At 43.5% G+C, this 16,309-nt stretch overlaps 1 protein-coding gene across 8 annotated transcripts in view; it reads right to left on the bottom strand.

The window, feature by feature from the left end:
- Positions 1–16,309, bottom strand: part of CPEB2 (cytoplasmic polyadenylation element binding protein 2) — a 155,025-nt gene that overhangs the window by 121,391 nt on the left and 17,325 nt on the right. For 4 of the 8 annotated variants that reach the window (XM_040335439.1, XM_040335441.1, XM_040335440.1 and 1 more), the window contains exon 2: positions 1,136–1,231. The exons of the other annotated variants lie outside the window; for them this stretch is intronic. In XM_040335439.1, coding sequence (XP_040191373.1) covers positions 1,136–1,231 — 96 coding nt within the window. The remainder of the gene's footprint in view (positions 1–1,135; positions 1,232–16,309) is intronic. 8 annotated transcript variants of the gene reach the window in all.

Below are 16,309 nucleotides of genomic sequence, written 5' to 3'. Positions count from 1 at the left end.
TGGTTTAGCGAGGTGTGTTTTAGAAACGAGGCAGGAGCTTATTTTCTGCAGTTCTTGTGCGTAGGGCAGCCCATTGGCATGAATAGGCTGCCCTGCACGCAAAAATGCACCTGCACATAGTGACGGCTGTAGGTGTGAACCAAGCTTAAAGGGGATGTGCCATGAAAAAAAAAAATATTAAAAAGACAGCAGCTACAAATACTGCAGCTGCTGACTTTTAATATTAGGACACTTACCTGTCCTGGAGTCCAGCGTCGTCCACAGCAGAGGACGAGCGATCGCTCGTCACTCTGCTGCTCCCCCCGCCATCCTCAGTGAGGGAATCAGGAAGTGAAGCGCTGCGGCTTCACTACCCGGTTCCCTACGGGGCATGCGCGAGTTATGCTGCGCCGCTGATTGGCTCCCGCTGGGAGCCGAGTGTTCCCAGAGCACAACGGGGGGGAGAACGGGAGGTGACGTCATGCCCGCAGTTTTCCCGAAACTGTGTGGCCGGAAGTGGGTGCAAATACCTGTCTTTAAACAGGTATCTGCACCCCCTCCCCCCTGAAAGGTGTCAAATGTGACACCAAAGGGGGGAGGGTTCCAATCAGCGTGAGTTCCACTTTAGGGTGGAGCTCCGCTTTAAGGCACAGAAGGTTCGCAACTGTGCTTTGCTGCTTGGGTGCATTGATGGCACCACAATCCATCGCACGGTTTCCTGTGTTTCTCTAAAATGGGTTATGCACAACTATAATAGACGGCAATGTGACCGTACTGCAGCAGAGTGCAACGCACATGCAAAACAAATGGGCTGCCATAGCGCAACCTACCCGAATTCCCAAAATACCATGTTAATGTGCATGCAGTAAAGAACTGCAGCATCCCACAAAGCTCTGTGCTGCTTCCAATAATCTCAGGCTGCATTTAACAGCCAAAAAAAGATAGATGTGTGTTGCACAATACAGCTTTGTGCGGTTTGCAGCCAGAACCTCCAATCATAGAAGCAGCACCGCTGGAGCGTACAGGATGTCTAAAAAAGTGCAATAATAAACAGCGATTAATAAGAATGTCTCCTTTTTACAGAAAACTTCAGCCAATCTCTAAAACAATTCAATGCATATTTTATTGGCATCATAACAAATTGCTAGTGACTTACATTTTGTGGTGGGTTTATGTGTCCTGTACGACAATGGCCTTTTACGATCATTTGCGCTTTGAACGGAAGCGGGTATCCTTTACACTGTAAACCGCCCTGTAAACGATCATTTGTATTGATTACATTTCTTGGAAACGAATGACTGCAGAGAATAAAATTTTCAACAAGTTCGACAATCACTATGACTAACATCTCTATTTTCTATACCTCGAAAAATCGCAATCATTGCTCGGCTCGTCAAAATTCTCATCATATCACTGACAAATCTTCTGAAAAATCATCCAGTATATGGCGGATCTAAGATCTCATAAATTGCTGCGGATTACCGAATTTTGTACAATGTCACTTCACATTAAATAATCCTTCATCTAAAAAGGTAGCCACACCCACAAAAGAAATTAATGGACATTTGTGAGACGGCGCAGCCCATTGCTCTGGATCAAACTGCAGAAGTAGGAATGGACTTTGGTTTCTGTTGCCGCCTGTGCCACCTGAAGACTATGCCGATGCGATGGAGTGTGCGCGTTTCTGCATGTTACATTTCGGGCAGCCCATTAATTTTAATAAGCTACCCCATGTGCAAAAACATGCACGTTCCTTCTGAAGAAAAAAGTATTTGACCAAAACATTACTTTGTTACCATGTGTTTTCGTGCATGCACTGCTAGATGTGTGAGGCGACATTGCACCACCGCGCATCTGCAAAAGGGGCTTCATGTTTTTTTGGGTGGTTTTTTTTGTGTCGTGGCAAAGCATATAATAATTTGAGGCTTTCTCCCTGGTGTGGAGTGTCATGCTTGCCCCCTCCCTTGGACTACAGGAGAGTCAGGATGCTCTCTACGTTGCAGATAGAGAAAGGTGCTGTGTGTTAGTAGACGTCCTGACACTCCTGCTCGACCCCTCAAAAGGCTTTCTCCACACCAGGGAGGAAGCCTTGCATTACTGTGTGGAGTTACAGACAGAAGAACAGGAAGTGGGGATTTCTCAGAAGAAATAAGGACATTTAAGGGTAAAATGGAAGGATGAGGTAAGTGAAGGAGGACTGCACTAAGGTAAAGGAAGCTATTTAGGAATAAAAATAAATAAAAATGTACCATTACAACCCCTTTAAAGCCGACCAGAGACTGTTCAGCAGGAACCGGATGAGATTTGAAAGGTGTATGGGCAGGTTGAATGTGCCAAGTTGATCAATAAGTCAACTTGTGTACAACCAGCCTGCTAGATTTTGCCGGGAAAATATAAAAAAAATCTCCGCAGGAGGTATTAATCCGACAGCATTGGGTGCGTTGACGGGGGAAATTGTGAAAATTTTATTCCTGCAACCCGTGGTTGCAGGAAAATTCACACCCTCTATGGCCTGCCTAAGGCACGTCTGGTAGCGTATACTGTAGCTTACCTCAGTTTTTAAGAAGGGAGGCCCCAGTGACAGCAATGAAACACACAGTAGCTCCCAGAGGCCATCATACAAAACTTCAAATTTAACGAAAAATAAAAAAAATGACCTGGCATAGCCACAGTAGCAAGCCTCCATCCCCAAGTAACAGAGGGGAAAATAATGGGACTTTAGATGAGATATTTTACTGCAAAAAATGTATGGAGTAATGGTATGTATGCATTAAAACCTTTATTGATAACACAGTTCCACGGTCTAGAAATGCACGATACAGTTTCCAAAATATAGGACAACCATATACAAATAGGCTGACAATACAAATATACCAATTGGACATATAAAATACATACAGTGATCATACACACACATGAATGCTGGATATGGAGAATAAAACTGTCTTGGCATCCCATAAAATAAGAACGCTACGCGTTTCGTCAATCACATTCACTCGTCAGGAGTATGGATGCAAAAAAAATTCTGCAAGTACAGAAAAATTGAGTATATAAATACAGTACACCCTTGGAAGAAATTAAAAAAATCTATCCTTTACCACACCCTTTTTATTTTACATATAAATTCATTATTACATTATTTTTTCCTGAGTGATGCGGTTCATTGTGAACACATAATTCATCCTCTTGGATTGCACTGCGATAACCTGGCCTGCTATTTGGCAGTTCTCTTGATCCGGTTTGGGTTTTTCCTGCCACAGCTCCGGACCCGACACTATGCTTGGGACCCCCTCTTTCATCTCTCAATCCCCACTTGAGCCGATACATTTCCCAGAGTATATATTTTATATACTCGACTTTTCTGTACTTAAGTGATTTTTGCATCCATACTCCTGATGAGTGAATGCGATTCACGAAACACAGAGTTCTTATTTTATGGGATATTAAGACGGTTAGGCTTTTATCTCCACATCTAGCACGTGTGCGTGCATTATATATATATATATATATATATATATATATATATATATATATATATATATATATATACACACACACACACACACACACAGTAAAACCTTGGATTGCAAGCATAATTTGTTCCCTAAACATGCTTGTAATCCAAAGCACCCATATATCAAAGCATTTTTTTTTTTTTACAGGGTATAAAAGAGAAGAGAGGTGCTTCTAAGAGTAGCAATAAGTTGCTAAATGTTGTACCTTCATTAAATGTAACCATATTGCTACACTTAGAGGCTCCTCTTTTTTATACTCAGTTGTGACATGACGCTACTCTTATATCAAGACATCGCTTGTATATCAAGTCAAAATTAAACATTTTGCTCGTCTTGCAAAACGCTCTCAAACCAAGGTTTTACTGAGAATATATATATATATATATATATATATATATATATATATATATATATATATATATATATATATATATATATATATATATATCTCACTGTATGTATTTCATATGTCTATTTGGTATACTTGTATTTAAAACAGGCTTCTACCTGCTTCACTGCCCGTTTCCTACTGCGCATGCGCGACTTTTCACGGCGCTTTGTGAATGGGTGGCTGCCTCCTGGGTTACACACAGTTCCCAGAAGGCAGCGCGCCCCATTCACCACGACGCAGGGCGAAGAAGAAGACGAACACGGTGGAGGAAGAGATACTTCCGCATAGCAACAGCCCTTTCTGGTGAGTATAATTTATTTTATTTTTTTAATTTTTGGTAAAAAAAAATAAAAAAATCTGAAAATCTGTGTGGAACTCCACTTTAATGTCAGCCTATTTATATCAGGTGGTGTCTATATTTTGGAAACTCTATTGTGCATTTCTAGATCATGGAACTGCGTCATTAATAAAGGTTTTAAAGTGGTTATAAACCCAACCACACAACTTGCACCTACAGGTAAGCCTAGATTAAGTCTTACCTGTAGGTGCAAGAAATATCTCCTTAACCTAGACGGTTAAGGAGATATTTACCAAAAACAGGCACCGATGTTTACGGGGTTTGCGTGCCGTAGACAATGGCGCAGGCGCACTAGCGGGCCGGCTCCATGAAAAGAATCATGCCGGTCCCGTGCGCATGCAACGTCATCGCCGCTCTGGCCAGTCACATACACGAAAGGGACATCGAGGCAAGATGGCGGCAGGTTTACTTCCTCTTTAATACATACATACCATTACTCTTTTTACTCATCTAAAGTCCCACTCTTTTTCCTCCTCTGTTATTTAACGCAATAGTCAGACTAGGGAGGAATAAGAATGTGAAAATATTAAAGTAATTTCCAGGAGAATAGTTAAATGGGTTGTATGCATTAATATAAAAAGCCTTCTTTGCGCAACCCCCACACACTTACCAGCGGTCTCTGTCCAGCGATGTGCATGAGCTGTCCAAGATTCTCCATCCTGATTGGCTGAGACACAGCAGCGCCATTGGCTGCTGCAGCTGTCAATGAAAGTCAGCTAGCCAATCAGGGGAAGAGAGGGGGGTTCTGTGTCAGAAAGGACACAGGGAGCCGACACTCTGCTCAGGTGCCCCCCATAGTAAGCAGCTTACTGTGGGGGACTGAACTGGAAGGAGGGGCCAGGAGCACCGAAGAGGGACCCGAGAAGAGGAGGATCGGGACTGCTCTGTGAAAATCCACTGCGACAGAGCAGGCTAGTATAACATGTTTGTAAAGTCTTTTTTTTTTCCCCTATAAAAACAATCACTTTAAGCTGGGTAAACACTAATAGAATTTTGAACATAAATGTATACGGAACATTCAAATATCTTTCAAAAGATTGTCTTCTTTTAACATTTGATTTTGGAACGGATGGATATTACAGAACAAAAACGCTATCAACTTAAAAAAAATAAAAAAATTCAATCCTGCTCCTCTGAATTTTCTCAACACTGCGGTCAAAAACAAATGTTGATTTCGCCCTACTAATGACAAAATTATATATATAAAATTCTTCCAATGAACAATAAGAAATGAAAAGTTCTACTAGTATATTCCCAGCTTTATATAGATCCAGATCTGTAGTCTCTGCCTAGGGAATAAACCTGCTTCCCTGGTCAATACGAGATAAGTGGGAGACACTTTGGTGGGGTCAGCAGTAGTCCAAGGAGCACAGCTATCAAAAAGACAATAGAGAAAGTACAATAAAAATGTCTGGTGGGAACAGAGCCCAGGGCTCATGCAAAAAAGCCAATTGCTTGCCAAAGCACTGCCCTTCTATGGTAGATAAACCAGTTCCTATGCATTTAAAAAACTCAACAGAAGCAGAATAAAAAAAAAACAAACAGGTGTTTTCAGTTAGGTATTCATAAAAAAGAAAATCATTTAAGTGCCACGCACACTGGAGCCACATTGTGCCACGCTGTAAACCCGCAGCACAACAGCGAGGCACAATATGACAAATACGGCATCCCTCCGCTGTTTGCACAACATTAAATTGTGACCGAGAAATTGTATCCCTCGTCGAAACCTACCATGTGCGCATAAGCTTTGGGACGTCAATCCAGCTAATCAGCAACATAGATGGAGTGTCCATCCTTTCTGCGCCGCCACTTTGATAGAACACCGGAAATGAAACTGGTAAATGGATAGGTTTACTTTCGCTTTAACAATAAGTCACCAACCTGGCAGAGCTGTGCAATTCTCAGAACAAATTAAACAAAAGTGCGAAACCTTGGCAGGCAAAGCAACTCATACGTATTTAAAAACTGTATTTAGCAGTTCTGCCTAGCAAATTGTGACCGCCCACTGTATATATACACGTCGGCATTTTAAAGGTGGATATCTCGGTAACGGCAGCAGCTGCTGCCACAACCGAGGTATCAATTTTTCAATGGGCAGTCCTGTTTATGATAATGGTGGTCTCAGCAGGCGGATTCACTGCAAGATCACCATTATTGGTGGTGGGATAGGGCCGCCTTCCGCCGCTAATCGGAGCCGTCGGTAACCGCGGAGGCGATCCAGTCCTTGTCCTTCCTGGGTATGGATACAAGGGGGTGGGGGGGGGTGGCGGCCTCCACTCATCTCCATACCATAGCAGGGCGGAAGCAAAGTCAAAACATTACTTCTGCCCATAGCTCTTAAAGGGCCATTTTGTATACAACATTTTTCATTTTAATTGCATTCAAGTCCAAATATGAGATCTGAGGTCTTTTTGACACCAGATCTCATATTTAAGGAGGACATGTAATGCTTTTTTTTATTACAATGGATGTCCTCCTGTTTATGAGTTCCCTGCGCGCCACCACGCATCGGGGAAAAACTGTGCCCACCATGTCGCGCGGGTGCCGATGCGCATGCCTGGCGGCCGCGATGTCCGCCAAGTACCCGCGATCGGCATTTACAGAGCCAGGGACGTGGAGCTCTGTGTGTAAATACAAAGCTACACGTCCTGTCAGGGAGAGGAGACAGATGGTGTGTCCCTTGTACATAGGTCACCTCCCCCCACAGTAAGAATCACCCCTAATGTTAACCCCTTCCCTGCCAGTCACATTTATACAGTAATCTGTGCATATTTATAGCACTGTTCGCTGTATAAATGTGAATGGTCCCAAAATAGTGTCAAAAGTATCCGATCTGTCCTCCGCATAATCGAAGTCCTGACAAAAATAACCACCATTACTAGTAAAAATTATTTATATATATATATATATATATATATATATATATATATATATATATATATATATATATATATATATATATATATATATAAATCTATCCCCATTTTGTAGAAGTTATAACTTTTGCGCAAACCATTCACTATACACTTATTGCGATTTTTTTTTACCAAGAATATGTAGAATACGTATTGGCCTAAACTGAGGAAAAAAAATTGTTAAATAAAAAATTGGAATATTATAGCAATAATTAAAAGAAATATGTTTTTCAAAATTGTTGCTCTTTTTTGTTTATAGAGCAAAAAATAAAAACCGCAGAGGTGATCAAATATCACCAAAAGAAAGCTTCATTTGTGAAAATAAAAAATAAAAATTTAAAAAAACTACGTAAATTTTGTTGGGAGTCACGTCGCACAACCGCGCAATTGTCATTCAAAGCGTGACAGTGCTGAAAGCTGAAAATTGGCATGGGGCAGGAAGGGGGTGAAAATGCCCAGTAGGCAAGTGGTTAAGTGGCTAGAGTCCAGCTCTAACCAATTAGCCAGATCCACATTTAAATATGCCAAGTGAATAATGAGCACCGGCTGTAATCAACCTCCCATAAAAGACCAGGAAACCTGAATCCAATGTCAGGAAAAAAACAGGCCGGCGAGTATTTGTTTCCCCCGACATCCCTGAAAGGGTTAAGGCGTGATGTCAATCCCGTAGTCAGCTGCTGAACAGGTTTAAAAGGCAGCAGATTGTTCTTTGCACTGTAGTGATCTGCAATGAGGTGCAAAGATGACTCAGTGCTAGAAGATAGAAACATAACTCCCGGCTCATCATATGACAAGCGCGCTTCCCAGCATGCATAATGTAAAGACAGCGAGCTTTGCTCCGACAGTCAGCAACGCATCCAAAACACAGCGCTGTGATCTCACCCTGCTTTATAGTCAATGTTCACAAATACACAACATGAACAGGACAAAGGACTGTCATGTGTTTATCATGATTTCTGGGGACGCCTTCACTGTCTACGGTGGCATATGCTTTTATCTGTCATTAAGATCACAGAACCACCGAAGAAACAATTACTCCCGTATCTGAACCGACGCGAGCGTAATCGTGGCATAGAACGAAATCCCTGAAACCACTGATGTAAATAGTGTGGGAGGACATGGCGGCTCACTGCGTCTCCTCACAGGCAACAAACTATCATGAGGGAAAGATTCCTTAAAAAAAGGACACTAAGCAAATATCCTTAATCTCCAAGTTTCAAGGCGTTGTAAAGGTACATGTTTGTTCACCTTAATGCATTATGGTGAAAAAAACATCGAGCATTAGCGCCCCTCCCCCCCCCTTTAAAAGTCCCGCACCATGAACGCGCTTGGCTTCTCGGTCGTCTTCTCGGCTCATTCATTGGTTGATTGAAAGCAATGCAGCCATTGGCTTGCGCTGCTGTCAATCATATCAAATGACACGGCATGCCGGGGGGCGGGGCCGAGTGATACATTGAGCGGCTATAGCCGCCGGCTGTATCACGGGATCGCGCCCGCAAGAACTTACCACCATTCGAGAGAGCTCACATGAAGGTGGAAAGCTCTTGCAGGGGGGGGGGGGGAGGCGAGACAGCCGCCGAGGGACCCCAGAAGAACAGGTTCCGGGCCACTGTGCAAAAATACACACACAGCTCCCGGTCCTCGCTCTGTAACGAGCGATCGCGTGTGCCCGGCGGCGATCGCGCCCGCCGGGCACAAGAGTTGGGGGCGAGCGGGGGGTGCGCGCGCACGTGCCCCTAGTGGCCACTTTTAGAGCCGACGTTATACTACGGGCTCTCGCCCAGGGGAGCCGACCTGCCGCCGTAGAACTGCGGCTGGTCGGCAAGCAGTTAATCTAAACACATCCAATACTGAGGCTGGGATCACACTGATGCAAATTGGATAAGAGTTTCCCCGTATCCAATTTGCATGACAGAGGAGAGTGACTGTCTCTTAATGGACCTGGTTCACACAGCTCTGGGACGGCCGCGATACGCACTGGAAAGGTGACCTGTGCATCTTTGGCTCTGTTTTAGGTGCGAATTCAGGCAAAAATTTGGACCTGATGCGCACCTGAAAAAATAAATAAAAATAAATCAGTGAACAGTGACGCACAGGACCCCCTTCTGTAACCTGAGGCCGCATCGGTGGGAACCCAGCCTTAAAGTGGAAGTAAACCCTCCCATAATTTTCAGCAAAGGAAGCCGCCATCTTGGCCAGCTTAATATTCAACTGCCATGATGCTTCACATGTGATCAGTTATGACTCCAGTCATTTGATGGTTTGACAGTTTGGTGTAGAGTAGCACCCATGTGACAGTTACAGTTGTGCTCATAAGTTTACATACCCTGGTAGAATTTATGATTTCTTGGCCATTTTTCAGAGAATATGAATAACACAAACTTTTCACTCATGAGAGAGTGGGTAACCGCTCAAAGAGAACCAGGTAATCTGATTCCTGTGGTCCGAGCCAAGGGTGCAGGCAGTGCAATCAAAATGCAGGTTAGGATGAAGGAAAAAAGCTGGGACAGCCGCACTCCAAAAAAACTCCTCCTTTAATTAAAAATCACAAAATACATGCCACAGCAAAAAAAACAGCACAACAAAAGAAAAGCTGACGTTTCGCACTATGCCTTAGTGCTTCTTCATAGCTTTTCACTCATGGTTAGTGTTTAGCTGAAGCCATCAATTATCAATCAACTGTGTTTACTCTTTGAATTATATTGACAGCACAAACTACCCAAATGACCCTGATCAAAATGTACATACCCCAGTTCTTAATACCGTGTATTGCCCCCTTTAACATCAATGACAGCTTGAAGTGTTTTGTGGCATTTGTGGATGAGCCTCTTTATCTTCTCAGATGGTAAAGCTGCCCATTCCTCTTGGCAAAAAGCCTCCAGTTCCTGGAAATTATTGGTCTGTCTTGTATGAACTGCATGTTTGAGATCTCCCCAGAGTGGCTCAATGATAATGAGATCAGGAGACTGAGATGGCCGCTCCAGAACCTTCACTTTATTCTGCTGTAGCCGATGACAAGTCAACTTGGCCTTGTGTTTTGGATCATTGTCATGTTGGAATGTCCAAGTCCATCCCATGCGCAGCTTCCTGGCTGATGAATGCAAGTGTTCCTCCAGTATTTTTTGGAAACATACTGCATTTATCTTGCCATCAATTTTGACCAAATTTCCTGTGCTTTTGTAGCTCACACATCCCCAAAACATCAGCGATCCACCTCCGTGTTTCACAGTAGGAATGGTGTACCTCTGGCAACTCGACCATGCAGCCCATCTTTCCAAGTGCCTCCTTATTGTGCATCTTGAAATAGCCACACCACATGTTTTCAGAGAGTCCTGTATTTTACCTGAAGTTATGTGTGTGTTTTTCTTTGCATCCCAAACATACCCCCCGACAGTTGCAGCTAAAATTTTACTTGGTCTACCTGACCGTGGTTTGGCTTCAACAGAGCCCCACATTTTCCACTTCATGATTAGAGTTTGAACACTGCTGATTGGCATTCTCAATTCCTTGGATATCTTTTTATATCCCTTTCCTGTTTTATACAGTTAAACTACTTTTTCCTGCTGATCCTTTTTCCTGCTAATCCTTTGACAATTCTTTTGCTTTCCCCAATGACTCAGAATCCAGAAACATCAGTGCAGCACTGGATGAAAGATGCAAGGGTCTGTCAGGAGTCCAGAAACTCATTGACCTTTTATACACACACACCAATTACAAGCAAACATTCAAACCCCTTTGTGTCAACTTGCCATCATGCCAAAATCACCAGGATATGTAAACTTTTGACCAGGGTCATTCGGGTAGTTTGTTGTGATGATTTAAAAAAGTAAAACACAGTTGATAATAAAATGGCTTCAACCAAACCCTAACCATGAGTGAAAGAAATGTTTGTGCGTCATCCATATTCCCTGAAAAATGATAGGGAGAGATTATATATTTTTTTAACCCCGTTTTGTCTTTTGTGTCCCGCTGGGGAGATTTCACCTCCTGTCCTGCAGACCAAATAGGAGTAGAGAGGGGGGAACAAACACTCCGGAATTAAAGAGGGTTCTGTCACTGAATAACTGTCCAAAGTATTCCAGTTTCTGACAGCTGAAAATTTGGGGGATCCCCCCCCCCCACACAGCTCCAGTGACCATAATAGAAAAGGAGTAAAGCCAGCCGAGTGAAATTCGGCCAATTCAGCAGGAACCAGTTAATATTCTATCCAGAATCAATGTATATCTCTCATTCAGCTAAATAAATCTTTACGGGTATAGCCAGCTTAACCCTCACCTGCTCATAAGATGCAAAAATACACAGATGGTTGAAGTTTGTGAATTTTGCATGTTATGGTCACATGGCAAACTTAGGTTGGGGTGTCCCAGCTAAACTAAGGATTGTTGAGTTTGTACAGACCAGGGGGCCACTGGTGACCACAGGTGCAGCATATGTGTACTAATGGTACAGAGCATGGTTCCAGAACCTCGGCTTGTCCTTGGGAAAGTTTCCCAGCATGCATTACCAACTGCTGACTAACATGTGTGAGCAGGGTGCAGCGTTGTGTGGCGAGCAGTAAACACAGAGTGAGAGTCAGGCAATAAAGTTAAGTTGTAGAAGGTCCAACAACTTTTTCAGGCCCAGCAGGTAGGCATACCCACCCAGAGCCACTTGTGAACTGCAACAGCGGCCTGAAGACTTAAAGATGCCAACAGCGTCTGCAATGTGGAGTGGAATGTGGCCTGGCCAGTCCACACCCTAAGTCAGTGGCTCTCAACCTTCCTAGTGCCGTGACCCCTTGATCAAATTTCCCAAGTCGTGGGGACCCCTAATAGTAAAATTATTTTTGTTTTGTGGGTTGTCAGCACCCAAGGCAAGACAAGTATTTTGCGCCCCTAACCCACGGACATTTAGCGCTCCCCAAGTCCCTTCCACTCATACAGCATTAAAACCCTTATGGTACATTTTAGGGTGTACCTCTCTCTTTGTTCTCCTTTCATTCCCTTTTATATCTCTCCATCTTAATTTCTTGTTTGTTTTTCCCCCCACCATCCCTCTCTAGCCCTATTTATTCTTTCTCCTATTCTTTTTCTCCCTTTTTCTTTGTTCCTCCCCCTTTCACGTATTCTCAATTTGTATTCCTTCTCTTACTCCTTGGTGGGGAGGTTGGGGGGAATGGGATGAGCGCCAGTGATGGCGGGGGTTTGGGATGGGCGGCAGTGCTTAGCGGGGGTTTGGGATGAGTGGCAGTGCTGGTGGGGGGAATGGGATGAGTGGCAGTGCTCTTGATGAAGGTCATCTGCTGATCTGAGAACTATAGTGGGAACTTTTAATGGCAACTCCAATCACAGGTAGTGTTACTCACTGTGTCTCCAACTTTGTGGTGTCTCATAGCAGTGACACCTATGCCGAAATCAGGATAGGGTCTCCTTCAGCCCCTCCCACTTCAAATTTCTCACCAGTTAGCTGACCTCTAGTCCCTGCAAAAAGGGTGAGTGGGCGGCCGAGGGCTCTAGGAACAGCCCAGCTGTGTGGCAACTGGCTCCAGGGCCGCAAAAAGGCTGGGAGAGTGGTGCGGGCATCAGTAACAGCCCAGGATTTGGTGACCCCAGGTAAATCATCATTCGACCCCCAGGTTGAGAACCACTGCCCTAAGTGGAAACTTTCAAGAGAGAGGTATACAAAGTCCCTGCACTGTCCCTACTTCTCTGGAAACTTTCCCTACCTCCAAGCACTGTCCCTACCGGATGGGGATTCTGTTCCAATGCTAGCCACAGAGGCGCCAAACCGTCTCGAGAGGACCAGCATCCAATTAGACACCTCTCTTCCGGTGACTGATGAAGTCATAGAGGAACCAAGATCCTCACAATTTCCTTCCCATTCTGTATTTCAAGTTCTGTCCAAGCGCCACCTGCACCGTCCTACCATGTTGAATATGCTCTTAAAAGAATAAAACTACCACACACGCCATTTTATATAGAGGCAAGAACAGCTTTAAATGGTAGTTACTATAGAAAGCGCAAAAAATAAAACAAACTTATGCCTGAACAAATTATTATTTTTTTTAATTATAAAAAATAAAAATAAAAAACACCTTTTCTTAAAGCGGGAGTTCACCCATTTATTTATTTTTTTACCTTTTCCCCTTAGATGGATGCTTGTTTTGTCTAGGGGAATCGGCTAGTTGTTTTAAAATATGAGCATTACTTACCGTTTACGAGATGCATCTTCTCCGTCGCTTCCGGGTATGGGTCTTCGAGAGCGGGCGTTCCTTCTTGATTGACAGTCTTCCGAGAGGCTTCCGACGGTCGCATCCATCGCGCCACTCGTAGCCGAAAGTCGGTGCGGCTCTATACTGCGCCTGCGCACAGACGTTCGGAAAATCGTGACGCCATGGATGCGACCGTCGGAAGCCTCTCGGAAGACTGTCAATCAAGAAGGAACGCCCAGTCCCGCAGCCCATACCCGGAAGCGGCGGAGAAGATGCATCTCGTAAACGGTAAGTACGGCTCATATTTTAAAACAACTAGCCGATTCCCCTAGACAAAACAAGCATTCATCTAAGGGGAAAATGTGTTCTCTATATGGGTGAACCTCCACTTTAATGACATTATATTCGATGTCACATCTGCTACCAAGTTACTCGATCACACGAGCAGGGGAAGTAAAAAAAAAAAAAAGCTGACATTTTCAGGAAGGATTATTATAATTCTGGGTGTACATCAGCAGATCACGACGCTGGCCTCCATCATGTAAAATATACCTCAGCAAACATGGCAAAAAGAAAACAAAGGGAGGAATTAAAGGCTTTGCGCCCTCTTGTTCTGTTTCAAACCCTGAATGCCATTTAATCCCGGTGCTGACGGAGAAAACTACACTCTCTGTATTGGACTGCAAAAGCCCCTTGTATGTCAAAGCATGGACAAGCTGTACACAACTATTAATAAACGGATCAAGAGCAAAGACTGTATTTCCTAGGACAGAGTTTGTATTGTAAGCCGACAGCCGTTTACAAAACAGAAGTGGTATGCAATGCGACAAACTGGTACAACAGAGCCTCAAACAATGGGCGCTTCTCAGGACCCAACACTAAAAAATGTCAGGTCTGTGCCCACACCAGTTCCTACACGTGGACTGATTACATTACATAGTTTACATTGAGAAGAAAACGAAGTGCAGAGCAGAATTTCCTTCCCGATTCAAAGAGGAAGTGGATGCCATGACGGAAGAGAAGACATGGAATGTTCTACAGTCCATAAACCTCAGATAAATATACATGCAATATTCATAATGCACACAATATATATATATATATATATATATATATATATATATATATATATATATATATATATATATATATATATATATATATATATATATATATATATATATATATATATATATACATACATATACATATACATACACACATACACACACACACACACATATACACACACACACACACACACCAGAAGTACTGCATACCAGTTTCAAAAACAAAACGTATTATTTTTGAAGGGTTATTATCCTTGCTAGGTACTCAGAAAACTGTCTGGGAGTGAATGGCGAAATAGAAAAAATGACCATACAGGCCTCTACGATTAAAGGGTTAGTAAAGGTTCCCGTTTAAAAAAAGAAAAAAAAAGTGTCATACTTACCTCCACTGTGCAGTTAGTTTTGCACAGCGTGGCCCACGATCCTCGTTTTCTGGGGTCCCTCGGCGGCTGTCTCGGCTCCTCCCCACATCCTAACCCCCATTCTGGGAAGCCCTCTGCAAAAGGGGGGTTAGCTTGCGGGCACGCTCCCGTGATACAGTCTGTTGTGATACAGTCTGTTGTGTCCCAGAAAAAATCGCTGTTAGGGGAGGGGCCATCTAGGGTGAGAGGAGGAGTCGCCTAGGTGGCCGACTTCCTCTTTACGCCTCATACACCCAATCGGAGTTCCATCTGACTTTTCCGTGGATTTTTGTCCGTAGGGCGTTGGCCATGAACTTTTTCTGCATACAGACGGCAGAACTTTTTCATGGAAAGTACGTGGTTATTCTGCTCTTTAGCGCCACCCTTTGGGCAGCTTCTGCTAATGTTGTCTTATGGTTAGCATTGGTTCGGAACATGCGTGTTTGTACTTTAGATTTTAGTCCGGGGGACTTGTGTACACACAATCGGATAATCCGACAAGACATTTGTTGTCTGAAAATTTGAAAGCATGCTAAAAAAAAAAACAGCTGTCGGAAATTCCAACAATTGTCCAATGGAGCGTACCAATGGTCGGATTATCCAAAAAAACAAAAAAAAAAAAACTGCCATCACACATTTGTTGTTGGAAAAAAAATCGGAAAAGCGTGTACGAGGCTTTACGATACCAAAGTGGAATATACCTACCAACCTTAGTTTTTATATTATATACAGCTAAAAACGTATGACTTCCATACAGATCCACTATATTATACTTCGGAATATAAAAAAAAAAAGACATTCTGCAAATTAGGCATATTTTATAATCCTATCACTATTCTGCGAAGTCTACAACCCTTTCTAGGAAGATAATTACAAGGGGGCCTTTATCCCTGCTGGATGATGGAGCATGGTTGCTCACGTAATAGTCTTATAAGCCCAAAAGATAAAAAATAAAAAAAAGCTGCCAGGTTACACTTTCTAAACAATGAACAGAAACCCCACGAGACTTATTCAAACGAGCAATGAAATTCCATCCCCTTAAAGCAACCAGAACAGATTAGTGCAATGTACCCAATGACAGCGGATATGTGCTTGGTTGCTTTGAGTTACTGCACCCTCCTGCTGTGGAAAACTGTGAACACTTATTTCAACAGAGAGTAATGCAGATTTTTCTCAGCACAAAAATCATAAGAAGTTGGTTATTAGGGGTGCAACGGATTGTGCCCGATCCGCACGGGTCGACCTGTTCTAATCGGCACAGAATGCGATCCACTGAGCGCACCCCAGCCGTGGCCTAAGGAAAGGCCGCGGCTTCGGCCTAGCTCCGGAGCGGTCAGCCATCTTGGTACACCAGGCGGCGGTGCGCGCTGACGTCATCACCCCTCCCTCTGCTCGTGGATCTTTTCTATTCTGCAAGAGCGTGCTGCGACTCTGCATGAGACAGCGAGTTGATTCATGTTGTTGGCTAATGTCAGGGCTTTTTTTCAGGG

Source organism: Rana temporaria, chromosome 1 (genome assembly GCF_905171775.1).
Source record: "Rana temporaria chromosome 1, aRanTem1.1, whole genome shotgun sequence".
NCBI classification, from domain to species: domain Eukaryota; kingdom Metazoa; phylum Chordata; class Amphibia; order Anura; family Ranidae; genus Rana; species Rana temporaria.
This window is presented reverse-complemented; position numbering and strand designations above follow the sequence as displayed.